This window comes from Calidris pugnax, unplaced genomic scaffold (genome assembly GCF_001431845.1).
Source record: "Calidris pugnax isolate Ruff unplaced genomic scaffold, ASM143184v1 scaffold24, whole genome shotgun sequence".
Lineage (NCBI taxonomy): Eukaryota > Metazoa > Chordata > Aves > Charadriiformes > Scolopacidae > Calidris > Calidris pugnax.
The window spans coordinates 29,251,878-29,278,666 of NW_015090922.1; the positions used below are offsets into that span (position 1 = coordinate 29,251,878).

Sequence of the window (26,789 nt, forward strand, 5' to 3'; positions counted from 1 at the left end):
AAAGCATGGATAAAACATTCCCCTCAGCCATGCCTTGACATCCGGGCAGCTATTTCCTTGCAACATACAACACAGCGCTTCTGGCTTTCTGGGGTTTCTTTAGCATCTTCCCTGCCTTTATACACACATCTTTCATGCTAGAATCCAGAATGTCCTCAACAGTGATTTTGAAAATTCCATAGCACAGACCCCACAACTCAAGAGATTAAGGTACTTGCCTGGGAAGAGATGTAGGTGGCTCTCCATCCTGACTCCAGCAGATGTTCAGTACAGCAGAAGGCATCTACAGCACTTCACTGGGACCTGGTTGCCTCCCTTGCCTTCCCCAGCCAGAGCTTAAACTGCAGTCTCCCATCAAGAGACCAGTCATCTGACCACATCCATCCCATGGTAAAAGAGGAACACCATCATCCCCAAGTCCTTTAGCCCAACCTTCAATCAAAACTACACACTGAATTTGAGTCCCGTCCCCTTCGAAACTTCCAGGTCAGCCAAACTGATTTTTTTCAGAGATTTGACAAAAAAAGTTATCCTGTCATTGTGTTCAAAATGAAGAGATGAAATGACTTTTTAACCACAGCGATCAGGATGGAAACTCTGGTTATAATATGATTTTACTTTTCCAAAAGAAGCTGCATTCCATGTCCCTCTTCGCTGTTAAAAATACAACTTTGCACTTGAGAAGGACACAAATACAATACGAGGAGCCTGTGTAATTGACCCCACTGATACTCACCATTTCCTAAGTTGCTGGTTGAGCTGTAAAAATCACTTCTTTCAAGTCACTGCCACAGATATTGAACATTAGACCAAGAAATTCTCCTCTCTGATCACCGAGAATCAGCCTCCTTTGTTGATTATCCATGTAAAATTAATTTGAGGTTTTCATCTATTCATTATGAGATATATTTACAAGCGAATTCAGTGTATTTCAGAAGGATGGATAAGGCATATTAACAAGAACATTTTAAACAACAAAACATACTAACAAGAGCCCCTTTGGTTAATGATAGTACTGTTATGAATGCGGAATCACATAACAAACAGTACAAAAAACATTTAATGCAAAGTTAAATACAATACAAACTTTATTAAAAATAGGTTGCAAGTGAAATACAGTAGAAATGGGAAACTACAGCAGTTTTGATGTTTTTCATAATAATGCACAGACAAATATGAAAAGCACTTTTACACATATTCACACTTGACCCGAATGCCCAATAGCGGCCAAATCCACTCGACTGAAGGTTATAGGTATTTTTTTTGCTAAGCCTTTGTCAGATTCTAGCAGCAACAGTAATTCAGCCACAGCATAAGGTTTTTTTTCCTTAAGAAAAATTTGTCACTGTAAGGCTGCTAGTGTTCTCAAGATAAATTGGGAGAGGCTTGCTTTTCCTGATTAACAGACATAGCAAGCATGCAGATCCTTCATTAACACTTTTAACCAGTTTAATCTTCTACTTCATATTTAACAGGTGAAACGGTAAAAGCACACTTTCAAATAAGAAACCTGAAATACGTAAAAAATATTTACACTCCAATTTTCATTAACTTGCATTTATTTATCATACAACTCTTATTAAAAGTGATTTCTTTCCTAAGGCAGTGAAAGTCTACCCCTTTGTATTTGGAAGTGTGCACAATTCCCTAAATATATATTTATAAGAGAACAATATGATACAGGAAAAAAAAAATCATCTAAAGCCAGTAAAGGGCTTTGTCAAATAGAAAATTTGTTTGGAATCACAATATATATTGTCTTAACATCACACAATGAGAAAAAACTCTGATGAGGTCCTTATTCCCAACATCATCAGCCACGTAACGCATAGCTGAAGAAATAGTGGGAGGAAAAAGATTAACAATTTAAAATTAAATAAGGCTATTACAGTGTGAAAAAATAGCTTGAACTGCCGAAAAGGTTTTCAGTACAAGAGTAAGAGGATGTGGGTGAAGCCAGCTTAGGCTGCAGAGGAGCTCTCCTGCAGGGCTTCCCCAGCGGGAGCAGCGGTGGTTGGGTGCCAGCACACCAGGTCTGGTAACGACCTCACCAACGTCCCTGCTCCCAGCTGTGCTCTATGTGCTGCTTCACACCAACAGGCCAGTTCACTTCTCCATAGACAAAGGAAAAAGAGATATTGCTGAACTGATAATAGCAGACTTATCAATACTGTTCCTTGCCTAATTGCCTAATAACTTCTAACCTACCTTTCTCAGAAAACGAACCTGTCTGTTCTGCTCACCTTGGAGCTGGAATCGTTACTCCTCGCCTTTAACACGACTAACATTTTGGTCCTAGCTGATGAAGGGCCACCAGTGTAGCCGACTATCTATTGCTTATGCAATTTTTAGTAAAGCAATTATCCAACGGCTTCATTGTCACATTCTTCAAAGTCTGAAGCACATGTAGTGGGGATGCACCGACGTACAGACTTTTCTGTAGTTACAGATACATTCTTAGGCACCCATTTCAGACCAAAGAAGCATGTAGAAGTAGAAATGTTTTTATTCCAAGGTTCTACCTACAGAATATGTGTTATTCCAGTACTAAGTAATGGTAAGATCTGTGCTGATATGCTGATCATTCTGCAAACACCGTACAGTATGTCAAACTTGGTATAAAGTCTTATTTAAGGTGGCCCAGATATTGGCTTCTTATCAAACAACCTAAGATACTAATTTCTAGTGCACAGTTTATAGTTCAGGCAGTTCAAGCTATTCTCACTCTCTCTGCTCAGCAGCTAAAACAAAAGTGTGTCTGTAAAACACCAGGAAACAGAACTTATCTTTGACAAGTGCTACTTGGTCTGGTGCACAAGAACTTAACCCCCAAAACAGAAAGAAAAAAAAAGTTACCTTCACGTGATTCATATCTTTAAAATTTTACAGTGCTTTCATTGTATAAACCACAAGCTCCTGGCAAAGTAATCAGTTTTCTTGCTATTGCAACATCTCTAAATCTTAATTAACAGTCTTAGATATAGAGGAATCAAAGTCACTCCTTTCAGAAAACATTCATTTTCTGTTCATTAGTAGTGTGCCCCCCATCTCAATCCCTCAATTTAGAGATCTTCAGTTACATCTGATAAGGTGCTTTAATCTTATTTTGTGTTCAACTCATTTTCCAGTTCCATTAATTTCCTAGAAGCTTTTACTTTATTGGATACATCCTGACCCTGTGAAAAAAGTCGTTGGCGTTCCCTGAACGTCAAGTTTTCTGGTGCTCCAGGTAAATCTGTATCTTGACTGGAAAAAGAAAGAAAGAAAAAAAAAGGCTTTGTTATAATTCTTATGGACAACATCCTTAAATGTAATAATTCTCAGTGACATGTATGGACTGATGGCTTTTTTTGCTACAGTGAAAGATTCTCTGTTTAGTGTTCTGCAAGGTTTTGTTCCCCACACATACCTTTAATTCTGACACTGTACCAACAGTCGAATTAACGGCTCACGAGCCCTCTCTGGCACAGTAACATGAAGGAAACTGCTTGCCAGTTTTCACAGTGAAGTGCAGCTGTGAACTAAGGTTCTGCCTATATTAGCACAGCACTGCTGTTAGGGCTAAATCAGCAAGTCTGTCTGTGGTGGCACAGGTCTCGGGAAACGCACTAGAACACAAAGCTTTTGTGTCCTGGCAACTAAAGCTGCTAGTACTGAGGTAGGCTGTGGTGGCTGCAACACCTCTGTTTGTCATTCTCTACTGGCAAAGCTTCCAAGTGCAGTTGTTGCCTACACTCTTGCACTATCTCCTACCCTTGTAGCAAACCCATTTTTGCATTACGTGTTTCTGACCACCACAGCGAAGATCTCAAATCCTATGTATTTTACATATGTGATTAACCCTTCTATAATAAAGCTTGAATGTTTTTCGATGTCTTGATCAGTTTTAGCTCCAAGAGGTCTCTGCTCTGCACGCTCCACTGAAACATTAACGACATTTTCCTGGCCAAGCCCAGCCCAAACTCAGTACACGACACAGCACAGCTTGCCACTCACGTGTAAGATACAGCCCGTATTATTTATGCTTATTACAAATTTGGTAAGAATCCCACTTGAGAGGTGCTGTTCAGATTTATAAAAACATGTAAAACAGTTGAAGTTGTTAATTTCCAATGATTAACTGAGTTTACTCAGTCGTAGCACTGAAATATGGTGCTGTGAAGTACTACTTCAGATCACGTGAAGACTTGCAGAGAGCCTAGTTGTATTTTATAGTAACCCAAGATACTCCAGAGCCAACTGCAGAACTCTTGACTAGCCCACAGAATTAAAACAACAACAACTGAAGATTTTGCAGAAGCCAACCAAGTTGAGTGTACAGAAGTTAATGGACTGCTGTGTGTCACCTTTTAGATCTTTTGTCTCTTGGATCCCGATAAACTTCATGGGCCCCAGCAGCTGCTCCCGCAGATCCAGTGTATGAATTTATTCCTTATGCAAAAAGAAAAGATAAGTTGAAGGACAGCAGTTAAAACACAAATGTTTTATGTTGTATTTCTTCAAAAAGGTGCAGTGCTTCTTTCAAGAAATAATCTCAAACTGGAATCAGAAATAAATTTAGAGGGTCATCTAACCTGTATAATATATGTCAAACCAGTACTACTAAATTCCACCGCCTGTCAAAACAGCTGCAGGTTTTTTTTATTCCTAATTTTGAGTCAGAACACTTTTTTTTTAGATTACCCAGCATGTATCAAGTCATGGTCTTTATCTTATTATGGTTTACTGTAAGGCAGACATTAGAAATTTTTCAAGGAGACTGATGGAAAGGGCAACACACTTCATTATCCTGTAACGAGCTCCACAGGAAATAAGTTAGCTGCAGCCGCTCTCTTTATGAGGCTAAAAGTAAGTTTAGCATATACCACCTTTGCCATTCATCAGTCAGAATTTTTGTCTCTGTTTAGTGAGATTAAGTAAACAGTATCACTCAGAAAATATTATCATCATTCCCCCATTTAAATTTCAAGCAAGTATCTTGCAGCACTGCACCTTTAGTTTAAGTTGATGAAACACACAGGTTTTACACATTATATTAATTCTTTCTAAAGGCCACAAGACAAAACCTTTTCTTTCCAATCAAAAAGTTCGATAATTTTATCTATATTTAAGACCATATTATCTTCATAACTGTCATAAAAAGAGTAAAACTAAGTGTCGGCACAATACTCAGATTTGTCTTCAGACAGTTCTGGTCTCAATATTGCACATGTTATGTCTTGTGAACCTTCTTCGCTATAGAAGGAAATGTTTGCTTCTTCCACTGGTAACTTCTCTCAAATACTCAATAAGAGAGACATACGAGGCTGGAACACACTGGTGTGTTGTAGGCTAAATTTTTTCCACCAACAATTTGTAGCAGACCAAATCATACTAGGATTGCTAAGCGTAGGAAGATTTTTGTATTCCTTTCAGACATGAGTCTTACACTCATACAAGTATGACCTTCCCCCACAAAGTCTGGATCCACACGCTGTGGTTCACTCTTTCACCTGCTTTAGGACAGGAGTTTTGGTTTGGGTGTTGGCTTTTTTTTTTTTGGTTAGTTGACAGACCCAATGGTCTTAAGAGACCCAGTGGAAGAAGGTAGGAGAGCAAAATTTGCAGAAGCGTGGTTTACTGGAGTTAACACTGAGAACAGAGAGCGCTGTAAAGGACAGTAATGTAACAGTCAGCGAGATGGGAGATGGTAAAACTGCACAGTGAGTTCTGCATCTTGTGCAAACGGCTTTGTACGTTACGCAGGCAGTCTTCAGAGAAGCTTGAGCAATCAGGTGAAGTTAACCTGTTCTCATGGCTATTTTAAAAATTATGAAATAAGAGTATTCAGAATTAGTTGTATGGTTTATGAATTAGGTTATTAAAGGTGAAGCATCATACTACAATATTCCTGAACTGTTACCAAAACCCTAACCAAATCTTCATAGATTGTCCTTCTGATTGTTTTCCAGGAAAAACAAACGCGCATACGCAAAAAATATCACTGAACATTTCACTTTCCTGAGATTCATTTTTCCATTAAATTAACAGAAAGCAGGATTGGGAAATGTAATTACATATGAAATGGCACTGTGGGTTGTGGATGATGGGAGGCAGGAAGAGTGGTGGTGACAACTACTGACTGATGGTTCTGCAGTTACTTAATTCATTACATGTACAGCCTTCAAAGGGCCAAATAAGGAAGGGAAGCAAGGGCCTTTGGAAGCCTCTGTGTTGCGATGGAAGGCACATTTTACACTCTATTACAGTCAGTTTCAACTAAGAATTTCAAGAAAGTCCTTTGAAAGAAGGAAAAATTTCAGACATACAATACAAAAGCCTTCTGTCAGAAGCCTGCCATTTCAGAATATTCCTAAAAGCAAGCTGACAACATAGATAGTCATAGCGTTTAAAGAGAATCTCTTCCACACATTTCCTGTCCTTCTTTTATCTTATTTTAACTCATTAATTCTGTTGTGATATAAGCTAGAGTCCTTTTGATACAAAACTGTGATTTGGGTTCACTGGTTGTGGGCTTATCAGTGTGTTCACATGCGTGGTAGGTAGGCTTAATGGAATTAGAATTAGTTGGATTGTAGTGGTAGCACACAGCAGGTGCAGTGTGTCTACTTATATTCCAGTCTAATGACAACACACCGAAAAGCTAAAACCTTCCTTTAAGATTTGGAACCTATGACAGAGCCAGAGAACAACAGATGAGCTTGCAGAATGCTTAGGGTCTATTACATCACGAGATCTCACAGGCAACACCAGGGTAAATAAACAGTTTTGCTTTTTTTCCTTTAAATGAGTATCAGTGTGGATGCTTTTTATGCAACTTGGGTGCTGTACTGAGCCCAACCAGTTAAACTGATACATCAGCTGCATCAGCTGGAAGGTAATTATAACTGAGCTAAACTACTGTCCGTTTAGCCATATTAGAACCAGGCAATGCTGTGCAGAGCTGCTTTCTGGTGCTGGAAGCAGTCCAACTGCAGCAGAAGCTGACTTGCCCTGCAAAGGAACGTATGCCTTATTGGAAAGCAATGTCTTGAAAAGGATGCAGACAGAAAGCGTAGAGCATCATGTCCCTTTACGGCCTCATACGTATCCTAAATCAGGTTCATACACTACTGCGGCTGGATTAGAAGTGCTTCTGATAGATGGAACCTACTCTGTGCTTCATATGCTCCCTATGACGGGGGCACACCACGCTTCTGATTTATTAAATAAAGTGATTTTCATAATTTGTTAGGTGGCCCAAAAGGTGATGTGGGATACGCGACACTGTAGGCTTCCACATTTGTCACTGAGACTTGAATCCAGTCAACAAGTTAGCCATTTGGCTAGAAGCCAGCATAAACATTTCCCCTTGCTATCTCAGGTGACTTGCTACCCTTTGCATTTTAGAAAGATGATCTGATCAGCTGGAGTTGGTTGTCAAGCATCTGTTGACTTCCAGCACAAGTAAAAAGAACAAACTAAGAGGATGTCATGGCCACCATTCCCTTCATAAGAATATAAAAGAAGATGACAAATGTAGGGGAAGCACTGGCAGATACTGTTATTTAAAGACAAAAACTTGTATTAATAAACTGCAAATTTATTAGAATAAGATCTACACGGACACATACTCAAGGAGTAGAGTATCTAAGATTCCTCCTATGAGGCAGCAGTTTTAAAAACAATTTAGCATGGAACTTTCGACTGAATCAGCTTTGAATTCATGAGTATAGCTTAACTAGCACTCTGCAGATAAAATATGGTGCTGAAGTTACTAGGAGCTACAGCTCTACTTGAAATTAAACTCCATTAAGGTTTCCCACTTGGAGTTATAAAAGAAACAAGATGAGGAGACAAAGAAATGCAGGGGGGTAGAAAGGAAGAAGTAAGGCAAAAAGCACTAAGATGAAATTTAGGTCTTTGTCTCTGCAAAAAGCGGCACCGTACAGACCAGAAGTAAAGGAATGGTGCCTAATACATGAAACTAGCTGCATGTCCTATTCGTCTCTTGCTGCTTGTATATTTAAGAACTACATCTACAAAGGTAATTTTTAAAGCCATTTGCACACACTATTAAAAGAGAGAACCCTGGTACCAATAATGAAAGCAGAAGATAAGCTCTGTCCATGATCCCATTAGAAAAGGTTTCCTATGTTCAAGAAAGGTGCACTTCCAGATGCCCTGAGCAACCAGTGGTCAGTCGTACAAAACAAATCACTGAAAGATACAGAGTGAAAGCCAAAACCAACAGTACTTCAATTTGGTTGAGTAACAGTTAAAATCATTTTTGATTCATTGCGTGAAAGATGGAATTTTTTGAAGAGTTTGGGTAAGGAACAAGAAAATTTGAGAAATTGGAACAATTAAAAATTGGAGGATTCATTTTAATATCAGAATTTGAGTGAGATCACCATAGTGAAAATAGTGATTAAGTGGGAAAAAAGGTAAATCACAGAGCAAGTGATTTGATCTACAGCACCAGAGTTGAAAACACGAGGATAGTTCTGTAGAGACGATTGATTTCATGGTGTCTACCTTTAGAGCTGCCGGCATGGATGAGACCCAGTTTGTTGGGTGGGGGTGGGGGCTGGCTTTTTTTGGCAGCAGTACTGTTGGCATTGACTGGAGATGACTGGAATGAGTTGGAAAGAAAGAGGCCATCTGAAACTGGGCGAGGCTGGCGGGAGGACTGCTGTGGCTTAAGGGTGGCAGGAGGCAAGTCACCATAAGATTTTCTTGTGCCGGAGTACTTATCCTGACCTGCTAGATTGGAATCCTCCTCCTCCTCATCATCATCATTGTATGCAACAAACTTGGCAGTATAAATCGTGTCAGGGGAGAGGACCTGTGTTTTGAGGTAAGAGGTGTTTCGCTGAGGTGGGGGAGGAGGAGCGTTAGATGAAGGGGTTGGGGATGGGAGTTCATATTCCCGTGGAAGCGGAGGTCTGTACAGACCAGGCTCGTCAGGTTCCAGCAATCTGCGCTCTGCCTCGTCGTGCTGCCTGCGCCTTTCCGCCTCCAGGCGACTGTAATACTCCTCTTCCTGCCGCCTCTGCAAGCCCGGGGGACACAGAAACACAGGGGTCAGAAACACAGACCTTTCCACCTAAGAGACATTTCAGCTTTCCATCACTGAGCTACAAACATCATCTTTTGTCTCCTTTTCTGGCAGTAAGCGGGGCATCTATATGGACTCACACAAAGAGTATTTACTACTAAGGAAAAAATGGCAGTCGCCCTGTAACACAGCGTTGCTGTTATTTCCAGATTTACCACTGGCTCTGGTAACCAAGGGCGATTCCAGCATTTATTACTCAAAATGTAACCACACTTAATAAGCGGTAGATTTACTAAAGCTGTAAAGAATCTGTGGGAGAGGAAAATAACTACCGTCTGAAAAAAAGGAACCTTGTAATTTTGCTGCATGCTTATACAATGTAAATTAATCAACGGAGCCTTGAAATAGATGACTCCTAACAAAGCTTCTAGTATAAATACCAGGAAAACTACTTGCACATAGAAATCAAATTACAAAGAACTTTTCTAAAACGGACATCAAATAACTGTTTTTTAAAAACAGTTCTAAAAAACAAATAAAACCCCCCTATGCTAATGATATTTATATGAGGCCATATGAAGCATTTAAAAGGTCATGAAATATCTTCTATGTATTTTTCCACTTTAAAAATATTTTTACTGTTTTTAAACTAAATAGCATTTAATCTGTTCAGCTCTTGTCTAAGCCACATTGTAAATTAATACAAGGGTCTATTCAATAGTTTGTTTGATAACGAATGAAAAGGTGTATTTGGAAACTTTATGTTACAAAACCCCTTTTTGTCTTAGCGTAGTATAACTTCTGTGGGGAATATATGACATTTTGAACAACCATCCTTTCTGGTTTTAATCCATGTGTTTAAAAAATCCACCTTATCTGCTCAACACCATGAGTCAGTTATCCTAAGAAAACAAATAGATAAATCTGATCTTGCTCATCTAGAGCAAAGACATGAAACTCATCTCCTTCAACTACTCTCTAAAACCACTGTACTGGTGAGATGGCACTGGGTTCTGGGTTGGCAGATGCACAAGTGTCTCAGTCAAGATCTATCAGTGAAAACCCTTTCAAGTGTATGATCCAAATGCCATTTGTCTGCATCATTGTGAGAAATTACAAAAGCCTTGGTTGGTTTTTTGTTTGTGTGTGTTTGTTTTTAAACTTCCTAGAGTATGTTTTTAAATACTCTCCTCAGTCCAAATACAACTTCCTCACTTCTCACCTATCACCACCCTCAGCTTAGCTTCCTTCTACTCATCAACCCATACTGCTTATGGAAGACAGGCTAACAAAGCTTGAAAATGATCTAACAAAAGAAATTAACAAAGCAAATACATCTAAAGGGTTTAAAAAAAAAAATCCATTTACTCAATCTTCCAAGATGAAATTCATCTCAAGACAAAAAGCTAGCCCTCTTACTTCATTCTGAAGCAAGTGTTAATAACGGGCAACTCTTCAATCTGAACAGAAGTTAATTGTTCTTTCTCTGAGAAGAAAAGGGTCTTAAATGTGCTAAGAGTTTTGTCCTCCAGTTTTGAACAATAAAGCTTCTCAAATTCACCTATGCTGTTCTGAATTTTTAGAATCTCTTTGATTGCATTTACTTCCTTTCTAGAAACCAATTCCTTTTCCTCTCATAGTCCAAACATAGAAGAAAATACAAAGTACTCATCTTCACTTCGCTGTATTTCATATTTCTCTCTATCAGTATAAAACAATTACTGCAAGAGCATTTGAGTGCAGCCTCTGAGACACAGCAAAAGCCAACACCAGTAACCCAGCCATTATGATAAAGAAGGCAGGCAAGCCATATTGGGGGCTGAAAGAAACCAGGAGGTGACTGATTTCTGCCATAACTTTCAGAAAAGGTCCTAAAGGCAAGTCTACACCACTGCTTAAAGCCTTTAGCCTGCAGTACTATTCCTGCAATACCAGTCAACTCCAGCCACCACAAATGGGCTATTTGTTTAATTACTGTTTGTTTCATATTGGATAAACTGAAGCCTTGGGCCATGACCCTTATGAGTAGGGCCAGCGTGTTTAACCCCCGCTGACCCGACACTGAGCTGTTAGTGGCCAGGCTAAAGAGGAAAGGCCTCTCAGAACCCCTGCAGCACTCAGAAGAGCACAACCTTTTCTTCAGCCTCTCTCCTGGTCCGCTCCTCCTCTTGCTGTCGGCGCTCTTCTTCCTGCCTGGCCCTGTCTTCTGCTTCTCGCTTGCGCATTTCTTCCAGCTGCTGCTGCCGTCTGCGTTCTTCATCCTGTAACTAACAGAGACACAGCTTTCAATTCTTCATCACTCCTGTGGGTAAAATGGGTAAAAAAAAACCCAAATCTATGTTCATCTAAAAATAACTCATTCAGTATTTCGTCACTCCTGTGGGTAAGATGGGTTAAAAAAAAACCCCAAACCTATGTTCATCTAAAAATAACTCATTCAGTAGAAAATACAGAAAATATACTACAGATAAATCAATATAATTTCCGGCTGTTAAGAGTATGCTTTGTTACATTGTTTTCCCTAAAATCCCTTAAAAAGAAATAAAAAAGATGCACAAAACTACATACATAAAAAGCACAAAACACACTGGGAAACATTTTTAGCAGTCATATCTGAACCCCTAGCAGAAGACTGAGGTGACTCGCATTCCAGACAGCTTCAGCAACCATAGTCTCATAGGTACAGTAAAGTGAAATTAAATACTGCGAACCAACAGTTCACAGCTCCAGCAGCCAATTGATTTTTCATTTTGGATTAGTATTTAAGCACCAGAAAAATCATGACTCATTAGTCAAAGGGTCAATCCATTTAAAGTAACAGGCTCATTCAGCAAGTCTGCAAATAGTCTCGGGAGATAAATATAATCTCCCACTGTATCTGCAACAGATGTGTTTTGGAAAAAACAGAGAGCAAGGCAAAGAAATCTTTGACTACTGAGATGAAACAGCTCATCTGAACAATTCATGTCCAACAGACAATACTATTTTATATATGCTTAAGATAAACACTGCAGAGATAAGAAAACTGAGCAACAATCCAAACTTTGCATGATCCTCTAGAGCTAACGGTACCTAAAACCCTTGATGAGGAATGTTCACTGGCACAGTAATATTCACCAGTAGATATTAACTGGAGCACATGCTGTGTTATTTCCTATTGCAGCATATGTTTTAAAGTGTTCCATCCCCCCCCCAAATATTTATACTCATTGGTATAAATCAGTAAGTCATTGGATCTTGCTATGTAACACGGATACTTCTCTGCTCCTGATTTGTTTTTATAATCCAGTTTCATTTACAGAGAAAGGCCCTTAAGACACAAAGCAATAATGATATAGTAAGAGAAATTTAGTTTTAATAGACTTTGTGAGGACAACTTTCAAGTAGGTATCTCTCTCCCCCCCCAGTAATCAACAGAAAATGTGCTTTAAAGCAGATTAGGGTTTTTAAGCAATTTTCCCATCAATTCTAAAAACAAACGTTTTTTTTTACTAATTATCTGGTATTTATTTTCCCTAACTGTTCATGTAGTATTTGTGTTATGGGTATCTTATGACCTTGTACAACAGGTAATATTGAAAACATTTGCCTGCTACATCTTCAAGCAGCTATAGGGACTAATTGCAATGAAACCACCTCTCATTTCAAGTGTTAAAACACACCATGTTTGAGCCCAAAAGCTGAAGAACAAAGTTAATTTATTTCATTTAGGCAGTAATTTTCCAAATCTATACTAGAGGATGCTACCTCCAAGTAAATTCCCCTTATTTAGGGCTAAAATTTCTGTAATTCCTAACTGAAATCAACAAAGGTAGAGATGAAGCCCAGTATATATGGTAGAGCAGGGGATAAAGTAGTTAACCAACTCCCTACTTGGATTAAGGCCCCCTTCTTGTCTTGGTTATTAAAAAGACATTATTTTAGCAAAGGAGATAATATTGTTGTCAAAAGGAAAGACAGCTAGTAATTCAAAAGAGTTATAGAAGAGAAGTCATTTCCTCTTAAAAAAATAAGGAGGGGGAGAGGGCAAAAACTGCACAGTGAAAAAAAGACAGGAAAACTTGACTCTGTCCCAACTGCATTTAGAGAAAAACTCTGAACGTGGCAGTTACTGATGCCAGGTTACGATAACAGATGCCTTTTTGCTTAGTAGCAAATATTCCCATTAAAGTGCACTCAAACAAGAAAATATTTCAAACGAAATTAAAGAGGAAGTAGGACTGGTTTATTTTCTTTTCTTGTGAGCTTAACTAAGGAAAGAAGAGAAAACCAGGCAGGGTGACAACCCAGAAACTGTTGTCAACATCTGAATCATAATAATTGCAAAGACAACTGTATCCAGGTCAGAGGCTATTCTAAACATAAATACCTAGTAAAAAGGCCAAAAATTATATGTAGGGCACAAGCAGAAACAGAGCAACTATCAAGAGCACGGCATTTAATTTCTTTATGATTAGTAACAAGTTTCTCCTTTGGAGCACTCCCAGAGCAAGGCAGGGAGCAGTGGGATGGCAAGGTGTGCCAGGTCAGAGTGCCTGCATTTGTCTTTGTCATTGTGTACAACAGTACCCAACTGAAACTTCGTCCCAAATTTTCAAGATGCCAAGGAAAATCAGCTTCATATCCCATTTCTAGTAAGAGAGCTATTAGATTCCCAGGTTGAATATTTAGACCCGATACCTCTCTATCCCATTAATTTTTAAATTAAAATTACCTTTAATTTAAAAGTCCCGTTTCCCTGTGATTTACTGTGCTTCCAGGGTTTCTCCAAAGCAGGTGTTTATATTGTAACAGGTAGAAACAACTGATCTGTACAGCCAGAGCGAGGGAGGAGAGCCTTCTCCCAGCTGTAACTAAGGGAAGCAGCTAAGCACAAAGCACTCATTCTCTCCCCCTCCTTTGTCCCAGCTCTGCTGCAAACTGCCAGCAGTTGGTTTAGCTGCACAACTCTGTCCCCCTGTCACCAGCGTACGCTTGCAGCACTGTCCCTACCTAGGGAGGTGAAAAAGGCCACCTTTCTTCCCAGCCATGGCTCCTTGTAAAGGCGCTGATGGGCTGATCCGTCACAGAAATGTTAAGATATTCACGGGACTGGCAGGCATCCACAAAGTCTCAGATTCCAGACAAAATTCATTTCTCCAAGCACTGCCTAGAACGCTTTAAAAGACGTTCCAGAAGAACTTTGAATTGATACCTATTTATTTATGACAGCTAAAGCTGGGTCAGATCAGTGGCTCTGGGAATTTAACAAAGACAAACACTAGCCAAGTTGAAAATTCACACGTTAACTACTCAGCACACTTCATCAGCCTTGAAATTAGTAGAACAGCTATCACCAGTGCTCATGTTAGACATAGATAAAAAGCACTGAGCATTCAAAAGTGTATTTTTTTTTTTTTAGAAATGAAGAAATAATTACTTGGGTACACAAAGTGGCATAGAGCAGATGTAAATATGCCCAGAAAAAAAACATGTAAACAGTATGAAAATTATGAAATTAGGAAAAAGAAGTATTTGCTGGGTGTGGTGTTCAGCATCATCTATTTCAGAATTAGCTTGCTTTCTTTTTGGAAGTTAAAATTATGAACATAATAAATCCTCCACTGATCCAAGCCATGGATCCACCTAGCATTCTGTCTCTGACCACAGCAAGAAGAGCTGCACATCAGCCTGGCCACTTCTTCTAGTATTTGCCCAGCATTCAGCATGGCACTAGAGATGTCAGCTGGCACAGCCTCCTGTAATCCTCCGAGTAGCTGTTCACAGGCGTGATGTCTATGAATTTGTCTAATCCATTTTTAAAGCTGATGATACAGTCTGCCTTCACAACCTCCTGTCGCTGGAAGACCCAGAAGTGTACAGCCTGCTTGGCAAAGCACTTCATCTATCCAGTCGCAGCTCCGGGGAACAAGGCTTAAGGCCAAAGAATATAGGAGTAGTAATAAGAAAAAATATTGATAGATACTAAGTCTGAAAAATCCATGCCTCCTGGCTTGTCCATTAATTCAGAAACCTGACATGCTTCACCTGTTTCACTGCTGTCAACTGCTCATGAACCACACAGATACAAAACCAAACACCTTAGTCTAAGGTATCTGAAGTATGCATTTTAGAAGGTGATTTTTTTAAAAATAAAGCAGTGCTGAATATGCAAATCCATATTTTGAACATACATATTTACAGGGGTTTTTTCCAACAGCACAAATTAATTATACTAACAGAACTTGCCAGCATTACCTTTCTTTCAAATTGGTATATTAATTACACAGAAATACACTTTGGAGGAGATGTATTTCTTCTCTAGAAGACTACAGAACTCTTTTTACATGTACCCATTTCCAATGAGAGCAATAAAATACAAAATTAGCTGGAGTCATAGCAATTACCGCTCCAGTTTGAAAGCCTGTCATGTTTTAGATACAAGAGAATGGTATTAACCAATTGAAACTGAAATTATATGGTAACTTAATAATTACACGTTTATGTGACTACTTGGAAATATTAGTTCAGAAGTAATTTCTGAGTTTACAATCCATTTTTAGTTTAATGAGAAAGTTGTAACACCTGTAAACAACAGGGTTTCAGCATGTGCTGAAACGGTGTGCTCTATTATTAGGCTCTCAGGACAATTTCACTTCAAATTGGAAAGGAATGGTGTTGCTAGAGCTCTTCTAAAACCTGCAGGGGTGGGGAAGGAAGGGAGGAAATCTTACCTCACAATCTGTTCATTCAAAGTTATTAGTAAGATTTTATAAACGCGATTGCACAAAACATCAAATACACAGTTTTATGTTAAACCAGTGCTACAACAAACAAGCCAAGCCTGCAAGCAGAACACAACATCGAAAAGAAAGGAAACACAGGGAAAGGAGTCACCACATCTGGAAACATTCAAAAGCATGCTTACAGTTAACTTACTACTTATTGTATCACAATGATTTTTGAACACCCAAAGAGGCCAAATCGTCATCCAAAGCACAGAGGTAGGTTATTAAAAATATCAGGAATTGAAACAGGAAAGAGATATTGAAGAGAAAGAAACAAACATACCAAATCTAGAACAGAGATTGCTGGCACAGCAGTCTGCTGCAGGTAGTAAGAAAGGGGAAAAAAAGAAAGATGCACAGTGAAAATAAAGATAGGTTAGACTTGTACTATTTCAAAAGCATTTTCTTTTATTTGTTAAGTCAGCTATTTTAGAACGAGGAACTGAATGGACATAATCCTGAAATACAGAAATTAAACAATCCAATAATCCAAAATTTTTATCAGCATTAGTTTGACTTATTCAAAACCACAGTATTTCTCCAGAGATGCTGCTTAGTCCATCTCTAGTAGTATAGACAGAGAAATGTAACCAAAATGCAAACATTACTTCAGTTCAAGGCAACTGCTATTTTTTAGTTTCAAAGTGTTTCAAAATGCTGGAAGAACTTTATGCACAAATAGTTATTTTAAATCCAGCACTTACAGAGAAGACTGATATAACGTTACGCAATACAACTGGCTTTCTATTAATGACACATGGCTTTTTTAGCCTTGCTACAGTAAAATTTTAAAGACACTGTTTGTTAAAATGGCAGTTTTACATGGATTTTTTTATACCCATAGGTAACTGCCTGCGTGCTACAAATTACATGTTAGAGATGCTGGGCTTTAACACAACCCGTTTGCCAAAGATATATTTAGCTTTTCCTTTCTTCAGTTTCCAAGTCTGAGGTATCTATTGTTTTACACAGCAATAAAGTTAGCCACAAGAAAAAAGGAAAGCGATGCAGACTGCAGCGAACATGAGAAGAGCAAGTTTAGGAAATCGAGCTGCCAGAACAACCCTGAGCTCAAATACTGCTCAAGCCGAGAGCTATTTCTGAATGTCAAAACAAGCATGTCCAAACATTTCTCAAGAATTAAAAATCGCTTATCACAGAGTTAAGTCAACTTTTTCACGATAAACAGAATACACTCAGCATATTACAGAGCTAGTTTTTAAGCCTGTCAAACCAAAGTTACATGCCAATTAGCCATGCTATTTGTGCTATTGTTCAGAAAAGAAAAAAAAATTTCCTATAGAAATTGTGTCTCAGTAACAATAAATTTAACAGATTCTGAGAGACAACAACCACCAGGAGAGTGATAAAAACTTTACCATACTATTCAGCTGTATTATCTTATTACATATATGATGAGCTTTCACAGTACTGAAACTAAGGTAAGCAACCCGTGTCAGATACTGATGAAACTGAACACCATGCAAAATCCAGGTAAGTGTGAGCTGGAGCCCTACACAGGGTGCAGTAGTTGTTGCAACACCCAAAACCACATGGCTCGACCCAGTGCTTCCCCCCCAAAATGTCGGGGTCACCACAGAGGTGGTGGTAAAGGCAGAGGTAGCAGCTGCCTTATACCCCAGCCATCACTGGGATCTCGTTCAGGTCACTGTTCCCTGGAAACAGCAGTGTCTGTGTTCAGGTGCAAGACTACAAGTAAGAACCCTTAAAGGTAAGTGTATCTGAGGGGAGGAAAAAAAGGAAGAAAAGAAAAAGGCAACAAACCCACCCTGGAGACCAGCGAGGTGGGATCTCGTTCAGGTCACTGTTCCCTGGAAACAGCAGTGTCTGTGTTCAGGTGCAAGACTACAAGTAAGAACCCTTAAAGGTAAGTGTATCTGAGGGGAGGAAAAAAAGGAAGAAAAGAAAAAGGCAACAAACCCACCCTATTTTTGTTCCTGGTTCTCCTAGAGACTTTCATCATTTCAAAGGGTTTTGCTTACCTTCCTGTAAGCAAATTCCTGCCATATTTAACCTTCTAACCCTACTCCAAGTACATGGCAAAATCCCTTTATGCATAGGGCATTTATTTCCCCACAACCAGAAAAGTAAATTTGGCTGCCAGCTTGGATTCTGTTATAGGCAGCTACAATACCTTCATAACACAACGCTTAACTGGTGAGGCCACTGTAAATTAGCAACTTTCAAATTCAAGATATTTAAGAAAGCTTCATCCTCCTTTACCCTATAAGAACACTGAAATACTCAGACAAAGCCAGAGAACCCACCAAGATACATATATTTACAATACTTTTGTCTAGAAAGGATTATCCCCTTTTACCCTTGCTCTTCTTTCTGCCTCCAGTCGCTGCATGATGAGCATTGTATCCACATCATCATCCTCCTCTTCATCATCATCTTCATCCTTTTGCTTTGATTCTTGAAGTCGTTTTTGGAACTGCCACTCCAGCATGAGTTTGCGGAGACGGTCATTTTCTTCTGCCGTACGATCAGGCTTGTTCTGAAGTTCCTGAATCTCTTTACTCAGCATGTCCACAATGTGCATCTGTTGCTGCTTCTCCAGTTTCTCCTTCGCATCCCGTTTCCAGGGATCAGGAGAGAGGCTGTCACTAGAGGAGAGTTCTTCCTTGCTGATAGTAATGTACTGCAGATCTCTCCGCTCAATAGTCCGAGGCTGCTGTTGGGGCTGCAACTCTCGAATCACTGTTTCTTGAGACCTCTGCAAAGTTGAAGGTTTTTCTGATTTCACTTGTTGAAGGGAAACAGGAGGAACCACGGGCTGAGCAGGAATTAGTGGCTGAGAACGCATTTGGCCCAGTTTCCTCTCCTGCTCACGACGTTTCCTTTCTCGTTCTTCTTCCAAACGTGCCTTTTCCTTTTCATACCACCTCTGATGCTCTTCTCTTTTTTTACGCTCAGCAGCAGCTACCTGGGAGGATGCTTGTGCTCCTATCTGATTAGGAGGAGGCGGCGGGGGCAGAGGCAAATCCATTTGCAGTTCATCAAATTCAGCTGCATAATGCACTGGAGGAGGCGGTGGTGGAGGGGGAAGATCTGTTCTGATGGGCTGGGAAATGGCCACTGGAGTCGTCTGGCTAGTAGCTGGAGTTTTCCAACGGCCAGGTCCACTTTTAGTTAAACCAGAACCAGGCGAGACCGGTTTGGATGAATGGTTCAGGTGTTCTTGGCTAGATGTGCTAGAATCCACAGATGAATTCATCCACTGATCGCTGTCTGACTTCCGATCAATGTACTCTACATCCTTCCGTATAACGACTTCCAAACGATTCCTCTCTGGCTGGAAAGCTTTATCTCGGAGTTCTTCTTGGGAACGAGCTGCCCGCTGGAAAAAATTAAATAAGGCATGTATTTCATAGTCCATCTATATTAAAACATATTTGAAAATGGCTCACAAATTGCATTCTTATTGCTGAAAGTAATTACTTTTAGTGAATATCAGCATTTCCATGTCCAGTAAGTTTCCCAAAACCAACAATAAAACATTCTTCTCAGTCTTTTTCACTCATTTGAGTGATGGAAGACTTTGCAACCTCTGAAACGCCCAGAAAGCTGGACTGGGAGGAAGGATGAACGCAAAATGGAGTTTCAGATGAAAACCTCCCCAGCTCGCACAATTTCTCAGGACTATCCCTGGCCCCCCCTCCCCCACATATGAGCAGGAGAGTCCTGGCAGCTTGGAGCAGCGGCTCGGGCAGAGAAGCTCTGCCATTTCAGGCTTCAGCTGGCTCGATTCAACGTTCTTCCTATTGGGAAGGCAAACAGAAAGGCTGTGGAGGGAGAGACGAGGCAGCCTCTGCCCACCCTCCTCCATTTACAGGCAAAATGACCTGCAGGAAGCTCCCATTGCTCCAGCACCATTCCCAGGTAGGGAATCTGGGCAACCAGGTCTAGTTCTACCTGCTCCTGGGGCACAGGGGTACTGCTCTGCTCTCTCCTCGCCTTTTTTAGTGCTTTAAACACCAAGTCTTATTCTATAGAAGCTGAGGATCTCACTGCACTGTACAACCTCCTGAAAAGGAACACTGGACCATAAATTAGGTTTATGAAATCTCTTAATTATTTTCTTGAAGTAAACATTCATACTTTGAATGTGTGGAACTACTAAGCACAGAACACATCATGTACCAATTATCAACAACTGAGAGAGGACTAACAAAGCAAACTCCTTTTCTTTCTCCTCCATCAATGACCTGAGCTGTGACCTCCAAAGAATGCCTTCTTTGAGATGAACAAGTGTATTTTTTATGCTCTATTAGTCCAGCAGAGCTGAACACACAGCTATTTGTGTTAGATTTGCTGTGAAGATGCACCTAGCCAAACAGTTTGCTAATGCCTTCAGAGCAGAAAACAGGCATTTCACATCAGTTAGTAGCTTATGGCAGCTTTTTTTACAAGCCCAATTCTCGCTGTGAAGATTAAAAGGAATTTTTAATTATTTCTTTTAAAAGTCTATTTTCAACCTAAAAGAATTATTGTATGGAGAGGGAAAGTAGTGTACACTTTCAGTGCTTGTAAGCAGCTAAAGCTTCTAGCCCTCTGCCTTATGAAAATGTTTTTCTGCTCCACATTCAGCTTTAAGACCATTGCTCAGGTTCGGAATCTGTCAACAGCTTTAACAGATGAAGTTCATCTCACCAGTTTTAACCACCTCATCTAAGCTACTTACTGAAGCTTGTCTTAAGCAGGGGAGGGATGCATGTCCGGGCAGCAATTCATCCCATTAAGACCAATGGGCAGGAACCAATCTCTGGAGCTACTATCCTCCCCCTCTCCCACCACTGACAGAGAGAGCCCAGACGTTAACTATGCAACTAAGAACAGGTCATAGGAAACCACGAAACGTGAAGGAGTTAAGCATGGAAATTCAGCAAAATATTTCCATAGCTTTGCCACAGTAATTTAACTTGCAGCACTCTCCTTCAAAATTACCATCCTACTTCAAGTATAACATCTATTTTCTTAACAGCTGAAATAATTAGGATTTAGTATCTATAATACTGGGAAAAAAAAGCACAATGCTTTTATTCAATTGACTTTTTACAGAGTTCACTTGCCAATACCTGTGTGAGTAATCAATAATCAATCCTTACTTTGATTCTATGACACAATTTCAAGATAATTTACGTTGACACTGCTTTTCCAAAAGTAAAATATACTCAGCTGGGTATAAGATTCTGCTTTTATGACAAATTAATAAATAGCAGAAAAAAAAGGTTTTCTCTATATAGTTTTAAATCTCTGGTGTATTAGAGAAAAAGATGATCCAATGACTGGATTTGGTAGATCTAATTTCCTGTATGGATTTGAGTGAAGCCCTCATTTACAAACTGCAGAACAACATTATTTTTTGAATTTGTAATGGTACAGTGAGGGTAAATTAATTTCAGGTCAAGAAGTATCTGCACTTTGATAACAGATGCAACTTGAAATTACTTTTTTTTTTTTTTTTTTAACCCAGAGCAGGGAATGTGTTTCAGTGAAGACCTTGGGTAGGTCTCAAAGTACTGTTTTATTTCATTTTTAATACTTCACTTTGTCACTCAAATAATGCAGCCTGCAGGCAAAGAGATTTTTCCACATAAGCCTTCTTGGAAGGGTGAAAGATTTAGTTTGCTTTTCAGAAAGTCACAAAATATTTTTCAAGACAAACCCTACTACCATCTATACCCAAAAAAATCCCGAACCAAAAATGCAGTAGGGTTTCTGAACCCTAGCCAATCTTGGCAAAAGTACATTTGTTCCCCTCCATGGTATAGTTTGTCCTCAACAGCTCAGAAATTACAGAGCTGACTGTTTTGCAAAAATGTCTCCAGCAGTCTGGGAGTAGAAAGCAATTAGTTTCTGGGGTTTTTTTTCTTACATTGAAAGAAATTACTTCTCACCTGCATTGTAGAATTGATTGAATGATTACTTTCTGCTTGGACCTGTGGTTTTTCTTCATAATTTGGCCACTGACTCTGAGCTGGACCCATTCGATCCTGGGACTTGGAAGCTGGGAATGTGAAATATTCTCTAGTATAGGTCTGTGTGGGGATGGGATAAGCTTCAGGTCGTGGGGGCAGAGTCTGCTCCTGAAAAAGGTAGAAAGACCATAAGGTAGAGTTTTTTAAGTCGCACAGATCTGTATGGAATATTACTCAAAACATGCATTTTCCTAATGTTTTCTTTTGGCTCATAAAAGCAATTTTTTGTCTGGAACAAGAGATAAAGAGGTTGTCTAGTATCAAATATAATTGTGGTTATGACTCATGTTTTTACGGTCTGAAAACAAGTACGCAATATTGTACAAACCTAAGAAATCACAAGGACAACTTCATGAACAAAATTTAATAAAAATCACTCAAAGCTGTCTCAATCTTTCACTAGCTGTAATACACAAAAACCCCCACCCAGCCCCCAGCACCAGCATTATGTTCAAACAGTTAAGCCAGACGCTGGTTTGACTCCAGCACACTGACGCTATTGATAGCCAAGGAAAGTTTAATAGCCAGCATTTTGCTTCCCACTTCTGACCTCTGTACAAAGATTTCCAGTAGAGACTGAGGTTATTTTGGTGGTAGTTCCAGATGCATAAGCATTCTTTCCCCCGGGGCTTGGAGGCTGATCTGTTGGAAAGTTAAAGGAAGCATTTACATGACTGTTAATAATAATTTACATAACTTAATAAAATAACAGTATTCACAAAATAACTATGATTTTTCCTTTGAATAGTTCCCAACAAGAGGCTTGCTCCAAACACTACTACTGGATTGGCATTTTGAACTTAATCCATTTTTAAAAACAATCATCCCCTTTTGAATTCTACAGCCTCTAAAACTAGTGGAGGAGGCATCTACCCCTAAAAGAAGGATAATCTGACTTACTTGCTACATTGGGACTGGAGCGATGGTCGGCTCTGTTCTTCATTAACCTGTCATCCCCCGGCAGCTTCTTTGGTTCACTGTACTCGGTCCAGGGGAGCTGAGGGCTCTCAGGTGATCCGTTCTGAGTGGAGTTGTTGTACAGCTCAAAGCCTTCACTCTTTGGTCGGGGTTTACCTGAGCCACGGCGGTCAGAAACTGTAACAGTTGGATATGTATTTTCCCCCTTTCACTTATATTAACTACTGTCTTGCATGCTCTTTTTCAAACCAGAGCTACCTTGCATTTGTATTTAAAAGTGAATTCCCAATAAAGCAAATGCTAGATTTTAAAATCTTTACTTCTTCAGACACACAATCCCACTCTTGCATCAACTGTACAGGACTCCTTTGATTTGTTGCTTCAAAAGAACTTTTGAAAAAGTACCACAATATTTGGAAAAAACAAATGTGCTTTACTGAAAAGTCTCTTGCTGACTCTGAGACATCCGAGACATATGGCATCTGGGATGGTGTTGTAAACTGTGATAATAAGGATTTATCCTTTTAACCCATTCTTTTCTATCCTGTAGTACTACCCTGTACGTAGAAAACGTCTTCCCTCCAACATTATTTTATGTAAGACTTAAATATATCTTTTGTTAGCTCACTGAAATAGGATGATAAAATATAACACTGGAGAAACATTCAAAAACTTCTTATGATCAGACACAGAAACTTAAGCAGATACATTTCAATATTTCTAGTTTTAAAAAAATAGTAATAAAAATTCAATGGCAAAACATGTTCCAGGGGCTTCTGTTTCTATTTATTTCTCTCTTAGTAATTACACTGCACTCTCTGGTTACAAGGAAGTCATATTCTGAGAGGAGAAGAGAAACTTTTATGAAAGGGATAAAAAGCCGCTGAACTTTAATACTATTTGTATTCACTGTAGTCCATTTGTTAAAAGAAAAATTACTTCATACCAGAATGGTGTTTAAATGCATCACTTAATTTTTTAAAAGGTACATAAGTACTTATTCTAGAATAATTTCAAACAATATTTAGAAACAGATTAACTTTTGATAAAAAGGAAATGCTTTTTTTCTGTGCAATTATGTTTCTTCTCTGATTTAATATTTTGGTAACATTTGGCAAGGTACTGCAAATTAGAATGTTTTCTGAATTCTAACACTTATAAAACTGCTATTGACATAAATAATTTTAGCATTTTTACCTCTTTGCATCATTGGGGATGGCTGATTAAGTAGGGTTGCCAGACCATGATAAATTGCTCCTTGTTTTGCTACTTCTAGTGTCACCACAGAACCTGTTCTAGTCATAAGTTCTGCTGCCCTGTAATAAAAGCCAAAGCAAATCAGGCACTGTAGTACTCGGTTCTTATTATTATCAGTTCATATGTCATGATTTTTCACATTTATTCTAGTAATCTTTTGCTTGACAAAACACTCTTCTGATTAATACTTAAAATCACTTTGAAAAAAAATTAGAAGACGATGACTAGAAAATACACTTGTTAAACAGACAATTTAAACATTAAACCTATAGGTAAGTACTGCTTCCAATTCCTGCAGTTAAAGGCCAGAAGCCAAAAAAATAGAGCTAAATAAAGTTTGCTCAAAAGCTGGAAAGTGTAATACAATCTCTTCTATATAGATAACCCCTATCATATACAGAAAATACTCTGCCAACTGTTTAATTTGTTACTAAGGTTATTCGTAGGCCGTTACAAAAAGCCCAGACAAAGCCTAACATGTAAAAGAATAAGCTTCAGCCCTTTTCAGTAATTATTACTCTAGCATGTTCTTCATGTAAAGACACCCAAGGAAAGCATTCCATACCTCTCCTGGGACAAGCCCACCAAACTTCGACCATCCACACTGAGCAGCTGATCCCCTGCGGCCAGACGACCATCCTAATTACATAGTCAAGAGAGAAGAAAATTCATACACCAGTGCTAACATGGTCTAAATTAAAACAATTATTCACACATACTAGTACACAGAGGATTTAAAAACATTTCCAAGTATCTTTCTACCTGTGAACTTCTGATGTTTAAGAATATTACTAACCACGTCTGCAGCACCTCCTTTCACAACAGACTTGACATATATTCCAAGTTTGTCTTGACCAGCACCCTACAGAAAAAGAGGCATTACATTATTACATTTCTATTTGATCTCTTAAGCATTCCACAAGTGTTAATCAGAATTTTACATAGCTAGGTAAACCTCTAAGTTCTCATTATTTTTATATATTCGCAAACTGGAAAAAAATAATTATACAGAAAAGCGTTACATTCATTTGAGGTCAACATAAAGTTTTAATATTAGGCCTATTGAACCTGCAAGCATCGTTAGAAGCAAAGAATATTTGGTCTTAACACAAGCTTGAATAAGAAAGAAAATACATTAACTAAAACTTATACTTTAGAAGTTTGTTCTAATCCCCTTCTAAGAAGAAATACTTATTTGCACTTTTACATGCATGTTATTATTTTTTTATACCAAAAACCTACATTATTTCCCTTGCTAATACCCAAATGAAACAAGGTAAATTGCAGATTATAAGAAAAAGGAATAGAAATGCTTTTTTACATTCATTAGAACTGTAAAGGAGCTAGTGTAAAGGAACAAATAGCACCTCTAGTTTGACAATAAACAAGTAAAGCAGACATCATAATTAATAAGTATTTTAGAGTTGACAGAGCCAATATTTACGTCTACTGCAAAACCATGCAATTTTGTTCATAAAACATCTTCCTCAAAGTATTCCACTAAATTTTGCAAGGACTGTTAACAGTGACCTTACTGTGAGACAACCAACAGATTCGAGATGAGAGAACATAAGCATCTATTCAAGCCATGCTGTTGCATCATCCACATGCTCCAATTTATGAGACACCGCACAGATCAGTCTAAATATTAGTATCACAAACCTTTACATAGGCACTTATATGTAAGACAATCACTTGTGTTTTCATTGTGCGCTGTAGCAAACCATGCCATTTTATTCCTCAAGTCACTTGGGAAGAAGAGTACTAAGTTTTCAACAGAGCACAGGTTTTAACGAAACATCATTTTCTAAAATACCCCCCAAGTCGCTTTGATGCTGAATATACTACTTCCTCCTCCTTTTTCCCACCCCAGCTTTTCCAACTCCCTCTTGGCAGCAAAAGCATTCACTTCTCCCCCCCCCTTCTCATAAAATAAAATAAAAACCAAGGCGAAGATTATTCAAAAGCTAGTATTACAGATGGTTTTCTAAGCAGGTGAAGGACTTAGTTTTTATTTATTAGACCTTGAGTTACTCCCAAATGTTTAGTCAAAAGCCACAGAAAATGAATTACTTTGAATCCCGTGATTCCAGATTAACATTCTACATGTCCAAATTTTTCATAATAATTCCTTAAGCCGTACTTAAGGGAAAAAAGAAAAACTATGCAATAAGTAACGAAGAAATGACACTTTCTTTTTCTGGAAATAATATAAGAGAAAAAAAAATCATCACTTGTTTGTTTGTTTTGTAAAGGTGCTCTAAAGAAACATCAAGGTACCTGCAGAATATTTTTAACTTTATACCAGAAAAATTGTTTAAAATGATGAGACATACAATTCAGAAGACAGTTAGATGAATGTAATGAAAAATGAAACCATGCCTCACAAATCTCTTCCCTCCTCCCCCAGCAACCAGGTAGCACATGGGGAAGGATGACCTGGTCGACAGAACATCTAGACTTACAGAACACACATGGCAAGATTTCTTACCAGGAGTTCTTCAAGATTTGAAGGCAACACGGCATAAGAAGGAACTTGTCCTTGTATATTAGTAAGTGGTTCAAAAATGGACAGGAAGTTACTCATTTTCACAAGGAATGGAAGTTATCAGAGATGCTCTAAAGGAGTGTGCTGTTCACTATGCAATTAAATGTTCCAGAAAAAGAGCAAAAAATAACGTAACTAATTTGCCATATTGAAAATTTAGCAGCTAAGTCAAAAACAAGGGTTGGAGAAGGATCACATGATGAAGCAATAACAAGGTGGGGGAAATGTATTTCATTGGTCCAAATGTGAAGCAA

At 38.8% G+C, this 26,789-nt stretch overlaps 1 protein-coding gene across 16 annotated transcripts in view; it reads right to left on the bottom strand.

Moving 5' to 3' along the window:
* Positions 1–1,058: 1,058 nt before the first annotated feature.
* MLLT4 (myeloid/lymphoid or mixed-lineage leukemia; translocated to, 4) overlaps positions 1,059–26,789 on the bottom strand; it is a 92,678-nt gene continuing 66,947 nt past the window's right edge. For 4 of the 16 annotated variants that reach the window (XM_014950759.1, XM_014950758.1, XM_014950754.1 and 1 more), the window contains 12 exons: positions 24,784–24,849; positions 24,553–24,626; positions 23,928–24,046; positions 22,713–22,907; positions 22,363–22,454; positions 21,732–21,920; positions 18,149–19,171; positions 16,091–16,126; positions 11,173–11,307; positions 8,518–9,034; positions 4,347–4,431; positions 1,059–3,246 (listed from right to left, as the gene is read on the bottom strand). In XM_014950759.1, coding sequence (XP_014806245.1) covers positions 3,102–3,246; positions 4,347–4,431; positions 8,518–9,034; positions 11,173–11,307; positions 16,091–16,126; positions 18,149–19,171; positions 21,732–21,920; positions 22,363–22,454; positions 22,713–22,907; positions 23,928–24,046; positions 24,553–24,626; positions 24,784–24,849 — 2,676 coding nt within the window. In that variant the 3' untranslated portion in view covers positions 1,059–3,101. The remainder of the gene's footprint in view (positions 3,247–4,346; positions 4,432–8,517; positions 9,035–11,172; positions 11,308–16,090; positions 16,127–18,148; positions 19,172–21,731; positions 21,921–22,362; positions 22,455–22,712; positions 22,908–23,927; positions 24,047–24,552; positions 24,627–24,783; positions 24,850–26,789) is intronic. The other 12 variants (XM_014950768.1, XM_014950761.1, XM_014950766.1 and 9 more) reach the window with 8 other exon arrangements.